Raw genomic sequence first — 8,892 nt, 5'->3', positions numbered from 1 at the left:
CATCCATACAATAGATAGACATTATCTTAACTAAATGTCATGGTCCTTGGAGAATGCATGGTTTACCTTTCTTTAAACATAAAATACAGTTTAAACTCTTGATAGAATCATTTAATCGCCCCCTACACGATTTTACGATAGGGATTATTGCTTAGCAACCAAAATATCCCAACGGTGTACCATGAGGCTGCTACAATATTATATTTTTTTTCTTTGAAACGGTAAATCTAACCTACTCCTAAACTACACCTTAAATCCACCTATGTTCACGACGGGACTTGAACCCTCAACCTCAAATAGGAAGGGCAATACCGGATACCGCTGGGCTACAAGCCCTTTGGTGCTACAATATTATATTATGCATCAGCAGTGCAACTAATTTATATAACTACTTGACTTATGCAAGTAAATTAATTATATAATATAGAAGTCGATGATAAATTTAAATATTGTTATTGGAAATTGAAATAGATAGAACAATTTATAAATTAGATTGAAGGAGAAATTGGTTTGTGTGGTGACCACGCATAATCCAAGTGGCCAATCGCTACACGATTCTATCGAAACCTTCGTTTCGCTTGCTCCCCAAGCGTTAATCGACGATCTCTTTGTCGGTCTCCCCTATAATTCCGCTCGCCGCTCCAATTCGTACCTCATCGGTAGGTTAAACAGATTTCCATTTTAACCTCCTAAACTTTCTTTCCCATCGCCGATTCCTGTTATCCTTTCAAGTTTTCAATCAGGAAAATCAGTTTGTGAAGTTAGCTTTGGTTCATAAGATTTGGGATTTTGGCTATCGATCTTCATTTGTTTATCTGTATAGCCGATTCAATCTCGACAATTTCTTTTTCAAACCCGCCTCCGACTTCCAATCAGGTAAACTGCTCTATCATTTCTTTGCTAGACATGTTCAATCGTTTTTCAAATTAGGTTTTTCAATTTAGATTTCCAAATTTTTTATTTCATTTTTTCATTTCACCGACTCATTTGAACCGCCTTTGATTTGCTTTAGGTTTTATTTATACCTCATCTACATTGAAAATAAACATGTTTGAATCTAACTCTAGCGAATCTTAATAGGTGGATATGAGCTCTCACGTTCGAAGTGATAGAAGAGATAACAGACCTAGGTTTCCTCGTCGTCAAGAATGGATTCCCAGAGGATCCACTGCCACGATCACAACCACTGCAGTGGATGCTAATTCCTCGTCAACAGTTGCTCCAATTCCAGATGCAAATGGTGGGGAACCTAATATTAGACCAGGCCCACCGCCTCAAAACGCTCATAATAGAGGAAATGTTGGGGTACAGAGAAGGCAGCAGCAGCAGCAGCAGCATATACCTCGGGTAAATCAGACTAGAGATAGAAGAAAGGATGCTCCTCGCGAGGAGAGAGGTTCAAAAGGCACGACAGGAGCTTTACCTCAACTTGTTCAAGAAATTCAAGACAAACTTCTAAAAGGTACGATCGAATGCATGATATGTTATGATATGGTGAGGCGTTCTGCCCCTGTTTGGTCCTGTTCAAGCTGCTTTTCAATCTTCCATTTACATTGTATCAAGAAGTGGGCTAGGGCACCTACTTCCATCGACTTATCTGCAGAGAAAAATCAAGGATTCAATTGGCGATGCCCTGGATGTCAATCAGTTCAGCTCACATCCTCAAAAGATATCCGGTATGTTTGTTTCTGTGGAAAAAGACAGGAACCACCTTCCGATCCATATCTAACCCCTCATTCTTGTGGTGAACCTTGTGGAAGACCACTTGAGAAAGAAGTTGTTATTCCTGGTGTTAGTAGAGATGATCTTTGTCCTCATAGGTGTGTTCTCCAATGCCACCCTGGACCATGTCCACCTTGTAAAGCTTTTGCCCCACCAAGACCATGTCCATGTGGGAAGAAAACCATCACCACAAGATGCTCCGATCAGAAATCCGTTCTCACGTGTGGCCAAAGATGTGGTAAACCCCGCAAGTGTCTCCGCCACCGCTGTGAAAACACCTGCCATGTTGGTCCTTGTGATTCATGTGAAGTTCCAATCGAAGCCTCTTGTTTCTGCAAGAAAAACACAGAGGTGGTTGTTTGTGGCGGCATGTCTGTGAAAGGTGAAGTAAACGTTCAAGATGGTATCTTTTCATGTTCTTCCACTTGTGGGAAGCCTCTCGGATGTGGTAATCATCTCTGTAAAGAAACTTGTCACCCTGGTGTTTGTGGAGACTGTGATTTGTTGCCTGGAAAGGTGACATCATGCTACTGTGGGAAATCAAGCTTACAGGAGGAAAGAAAAACTTGTTTAGACCCAATCCCTACATGCTCACAAACATGTGACAAAACCCTCCCTTGTGGATTACATCAATGTAAAGAAACATGTCATCCGGAGTCATGTCCACCATGTCAGGTAATGGTTACTCAAAAATGTCGTTGTGGGTCAACTTCAAGAACTGTGGAATGTTTCAAAACCACCATGGAAGTGGACACTTTCACATGCGATAAACCTTGTGGGCGTAAAAAGAACTGTGGTAGACACCGCTGCAGTGAAAAATGCTGCCCGCTTTCAAACTCCCACAATTTGCATCGGTTTGAGGATTGGGATCTACACATATGCTCAAAGCCGTGTGAGAAGAAACTAAGATGCGGGCAGCATGATTGTGAATCTTTATGTCATAGCGGGCACTGCCCGCCCTGCCCGGAGACTATCTTCACTGATTTAACCTGTGCGTGTGGAAGATCTTCAATCCCGCCACCACTCCCGTGTGGTACACCGCCACCTTCTTGTCAATACCCGTGTTCGGTTCCTCAACCATGTGGTCATGTCTCTTCCCACAGCTGTCATTTTGGGGATTGCCCACCATGTTCTGTTCCTATACCTAAAGAATGCATAGGTGGACATGTGGTTTTAAGAAACATCCCATGTGGATCAAAAGATATCAGATGTAATAAAATTTGTGGGAAAACAAGGCAATGTGGGATGCATGCTTGTTTAAGGACATGTCATCCGTCTCCATGTGATTCCTCCGGTGGTTCCACTTCCGGCGTGAAGGCTTCGTGTGGTCAGACATGCGGTGCTCCCCGGAGAGACTGCCGCCACACGTGCACCGCCCTTTGCCACCCGTTCAACCAGTGTCCAGATGTAAGATGCGAGTTCCCTGTCACAATCTCATGCTCTTGTAATCGGATCACCGCCACTGTTCCTTGTGATGCTGGCGGCAGCAACAGTGGTTACAATGCTGACACTGTTCTAGAAGCTTCCACAATCCAGAAATTACCAGCCCCGCTTCAACCGGTGGAATCAAACGGAAAAAAGATTCCGCTTGGACAACGGAAGTTGGTTTGTGATGATGAATGTTCGAAAATGGAACGGAAGAAAGTTCTTGCGGATGCTTTCGGTGTCACCACTCCGAATCTAGACGCGCTTCATTTCGGTGAGAATACCGCTGTTGCTGATATGGTAGGTGACTTGTTTAGGCGTGATCCCAAATGGGTTTTGGCGGTGGAGGAACGGTGCAAGATGGTGGTTCTTGGGCGGAGCCGTGGCGGCTCCGCGGCGGCTCTTAAAGTCCATGTGTTTTGTCCGATGTTGAAAGAGAAGAGGGACGCGGTGAGGCTGATAGCAGAGAGGTGGAAGCTGTCGATAAGTGCAGCCGGTTGGGAACCGAAACGCTTCATTGTGGTTCATGCTACACCCAAGTCTAAACCCCCGGCTCGGATTCTTGGAGCCAAAGGGGTGAACCCAACAGGCATGATGCAACCGCTTGGGTTCGACCCGTTGGTGGACATGGACCCGAGGTTGGTTGTGGCTTTGTTTGATTTGCCTAGTGATGCGGATGTGAGTGCTTTGGTTTTGAGATTTGGTGGTGAATGTGAATTGGTGTGGTTGAATGATAAGAATGCATTGGCGGTGTTTAGTGACCCGGCTCGGGCGGCAACCGCCATGCGGCGCTTGGATCATGGGTCGGTTTATTACGGTGCAGCGGTGGTTGGTGTCGTGTCAAATGGTGGAGGTAATGTTTGGGGTGGTGGTGGTGGTGGTGGGTCGACAGTTAAGGACCATGTGCACCCATGGAAGAAAGCGGTGGTGCAGGAGTCGTCCACCACCGGAGATTGGGGGCAGAGTTCATGGAGTGTTTCGGATGAGTGGGCTGGTGGCAGTTCGGCGGTGAAAGAGGTACCGATCACTTCGTCGGCGAATAGATGGAGTGTTTTGGAGTCGGAAGGTGGCGGCAGTTTGGCGGAGGAGTCTGGGAAAGTTGTGGTGGGTGAGGGAGAGGGTGAAGCAGCGGGGAAACAGGAGGAGAACTTGGAGGTGGTGGAGGACTGGGAGAAGGCGTATGACTGAATCTGACTGAGTGGTATTGGGTGGATCTTTTTGCAATTTGACCGAACTGCCCGTGATTTTGTTGCAACGTGAGGGTAGAGGATCATTAATGGTTTGATTTGGGTTGATGTTGCATTGTTGGCAGATGTACTTTTTTTTTTCTTTTGTAAAGTGGCTATGCTATGCTACTAGACTAGCAGCAGCCAGCTGTAAGACCATTTAAAGGGGAAGTGGTTTTAAGTGGGATATGTTTTTTTGTTCCAGTGTTGATTCTTCTTGAAGTTTTAGTGAAATTTGTTATATTAGGTTATAGTTTATTTACTCTCTTTTTTTGGCTTATGGTGACTCGTGTAAATACATAAAGGTTGTAGTTATAATGGAGTTGATGTTGAGAAATTAACGATAACTTAGTACATTTGAAGAGAAGTTTTTCGGATATGTAATGCTAGAATAAATAGTTCCAACTTCCATGCATACTCCATTACAAAAAAAAAAAAGTGTAATTATTTTTATAACTGGCCCCAATATCAATGTTATTACTTATCAACTACATAATAAAATGGTATCCCGTATGAACATGTTCCGTCATAAATGGAAGGTTGGATTCTTTGCGGGACAAATTGTATTATGGTTGTTAGGTCTATTTAGCCGGAGTACTAGAAGCGCGATGTAGAGGTATGAAATTTTATGCTAAGCACAATTTCTCTAAGCCAATTGTTTTTTAATAATTTGTATACTTGCCAAAATAGCAAAACATGCAACTTCCAATTATGTTCACAAACAGTACACAAAATTTTCCAACATAACTTTACCAACAATCTAGTGTAGCATGCAGTAAGAAGAAAGTATTCACAAGTAAGATGTCGACATATCGATGTATCTCCACAAAATCTACCGGAATTGGAATTTAATATCCAATCACGACATATTTGGTTGTCAAATTGATAATTATTTAGTTCTGTAATCATTTTTTAGGGATGGATGGGCTCAATTCAATTCCATTCTCCATCTTTATGAAAATTACATGTACATGTACTACATTCTATTGAAACAAATAAATATAAAAACTCCACTTTTACACATGAATATTCATCATTTATTATCAAATTTGAACCGGTCCCGCTAACCATAAATGTAACAGATTCCAACTATTTCAAAATTTGATTCATTTCGAGTTTAATTTCTTCAAAAACAATCAAACACAGTGACTTACCTCCAATCCACATATTACCTATATGACCGGTTGGTGAAAAGTCCCCAAATACATAGAAAAGAAAATGACAAACCAAACACGTCAACCCAACCCAAGGGTCATATGAGTAGATCTGGCAAAACATGACACAACACAAAAACCCGACACAAAATTAGCAGGTTTTGGTAAGAGATTTCGATACTTTTATGTAAACGGGTTGACACGACACGATAATTAAACGGGTAGAGTTGAGGTCAAGACTTTCAACTCGAAGATAACTCGAATATGACACATTTAATTATATATTATTTATTATAAATTTCATATTTTTATAAATATAGTATATGTTATAGACTTGTAGTGGGCCAAACTTAAGAATTAAAAATAATATTCAAATTTTCAAAATTACTTAATTTTACTCATCCTCACCATCTATCCCCTTTGATCCCCAACTTTAACTCTTTTCATTTTGCTTTCTAAACTTACTATAAATTTTATCATTCCATCTCCTAACTCTAGTATTTCACTTTTTCCTTTTTGCCTCCATAATTCCTACTTCCAACCTATAAAATGTTTCAAACCAACATGACATAACACATATTTACAAGATCTAAACCTTAACCCGAAACCCAAAACAAAATCGACACGAAAATAAATGAGTTGATATGACACGACACGATAATTAAACGGATCGGGTTAGGGTCAAGCCCTTTCAACCCGTTGTCTTGACACGACATGAACCCTACACATCACGAGACGTTTGTCAGGTCTACATATGAGAAACATATTAGTTTGGGTGTGTTTGAGTTTGAAATTTCACTCGTTCTTTATTTAGATATTTAGATAAAGAATGGTTTAAAAACTCACGGAATATATATATATATATATATATATATATATATATATATATATATATATATATGGAGAGAGAGAGAGAGAGCTAGGTTCAAATGTTTCTAGCAACTAGTGTGTGCATGTATACACCAATGAGAATTGAGGAAATAATTAAATCAATAATAAATAATAGAATGGTATAAGAGTAATCTACATTATAATTAATTATGGTAAAAGAAAACAAAATCAATTAATATCCCATTAATTTAGGTTATTAGTTACACAAACCTATAACACCACCACCGATTCTCTCTTTTTCTCTAATAATCATTGTGTAGAACCATCATCATCTTGTTCTCTCTTCATAGGCCCGAAAACCCTTCTCTCCTTATATCGACACCACCAGAGCAATAGCACCACCCCACACCACCGTCGACCCACCGGCTTTATGAATCGGAGAGCAAGTGGTTTTAACAGTGATTGGCGACAAAACAATATCCCCTAGCTACGAAATTTATAGGGTTCGAAAACCCTCTGATAGAAGGTGGTTCTAGATTCTTTTTCCTTTTATTCATATGGTATCAACATTGTTATTGGTTGTCATATTCTGAAGCTATTTCACTTACAGCATGAGATAGTAAGTGGGTAAACCCTGGATAGCTAATGGATATGTCTCGATCTTTCCCGTCCCGTGAAAGGTTTTGCGATTTTTTCCATGTAATACTTGATTTCCGATTCTCTTACTTCTTGATTGCTTGCAATTCTTCTTCTGAATGCTACTGATTTACAATTCTTCACATGGATTTTCCATTTGATTTATTCACTGATTTTCGATTCTTTGATTTCCGATTATCCTTTCTGTTGAATTCTGATTTCACTAGTATACCCGTTGTGCTCTCATTCTTCTTTGATTTTAAATATTCATCATTCAAGTTGATTTAAATAATGATAGATTGTTATTGATTTTCCATTTGTTCTTGATTCTTGATTGTTCTAAATTTGTCTTTGATGAAAAGGGTTAAGTTGACATTCTATTAGAATTTGCATGAAAAGGGTTAAGTTGAAGATTTTTTTTTCATATCAGAATGCAAACACATGCTCATTCTATGAGAATATAAATATTACATAAAACATGTGTTGTTAGTAATTCTGACAGAATACCTTTATACATGTTTTAGAATGTTTATGCATATAGAAAAAAAAAGTGATTTAAGTGCATTTTGTAATGTATTATGTTAGAATTTATTTATATAAATGCATTCTGTTAGAATGTCTTTCAAAATGTTTGTTAACAACAAGTATATTTGTTTAACTGGTAATACTAACGAGTAATGTATCTTATTATTTCAGAATTGCACGGAGAATGAATTCAATATTGATCATACAAGAGAAATATTTGGGATCGGGTTCAACAACAAGTATATATATGTGAAGATCAAGTTGATTATATAGACCATTGAAGAGGATCAAGTGTATTTGTTCAAAAATTGTATATTCAAGAATGCTATTGTTTAAGAATTTTATTCATTTTTTATGATATTTTGTTATAATGTGTATAACGATATTAAAATGTATAAAATCATATACCCAAGTTGGATGTATATTAATAATAAAATCAAACCCAAGATAGATGTATATAAATAATATCTTATTCTTAAATCAGGTCAATTATCATATATAACTGCATTAAAAACGTATTCTGCAAGAATAAAATCAAAAATATATTTACTAGTTTATGGTTGACATTCTGTCATTTTGACAGCATAAAATCGAATTTTTAAATTTGAATTAATTTAAAATATTTAGATTTTAACAAATAAGGAATTAATTATCCCTAAAAAGCTAAAAATTTTCTTTTTCAATATAGGTTAAATGACTAAAATACTCTTATATTGAAATTTGTATTATTATATGATTCATGTTACCCTACTGTAATATCATAAACCTTAAGATCATGACCTTTTGAATCTAAATTTCATCCGGTGGTCCAGATCTATGCATTCTAGCATACAATAGTTAGTAAAAACAAAATAACCTAAACTTATATATATATATATATATATATATATATATATATATATATATATATATATATATATATATATATATATATACACACTAGCCGTTTACCCACGTCAAACGACGAGTGTGACAATGGTGGTTAAATGCTGAAAGATGAATTAAACCCTAGAAATGAAAACATCAGCGATATATATCCAAGATTTGTGAACAAAAATTACGAGATTTGGGAAAATACGGAAATAAGAAATGAACCGGATCAAAATAGTCTAACAATAGGAGATAAGAGATTTGATATTTTCAACTATTGACCATATGTACTCAACTCTTTTTGTAATGCATAAATTGATTGTACAAATGCATTGTATATTTGTACAGACTTAAAATTCAGCATTTGACCAAAAATGCTTTATAAGGTAATTAAGATAATATATATATATATATATATATATATATATATATATATATATATATATATATATATATATATATATATATATATATATATATATATATATATATAACTCAACACA

General features: G+C 37.5%; 1 protein-coding gene across 1 annotated transcript; it reads left to right on the top strand.

Annotated features, from left to right (window-relative positions):
• The first annotated feature begins 497 nt into the window (after window positions 1-497).
• Window positions 498-4,577, top strand: NFXL1 (NF-X-like 1). Its single transcript, XM_078972130.1, has 2 exons — window positions 498-876; window positions 1,081-4,577. Exon 2 carries the CDS (start codon window positions 1,087-1,089, stop codon window positions 4,333-4,335), a length of 3,249 nt encoding a protein of 1,082 aa, XP_078828256.1. The 5' UTR covers window positions 498-876; window positions 1,081-1,086; the 3' UTR covers window positions 4,336-4,577.
• The last annotated feature ends 4,315 nt before the right edge of the window (window positions 4,578-8,892 follow it).

The sequence above is a fragment of the Lactuca saligna genome, chromosome 8 (assembly GCF_052625555.1).
Source record: "Lactuca saligna cultivar CGN05327 chromosome 8, ASM5262555v1, whole genome shotgun sequence".
NCBI classification, from domain to species: domain Eukaryota; kingdom Viridiplantae; phylum Streptophyta; class Magnoliopsida; order Asterales; family Asteraceae; genus Lactuca; species Lactuca saligna.
The sequence above is the reverse complement of the archived record's forward strand: the minus strand, read 5'-3'. Positions and strand labels throughout refer to the sequence as shown.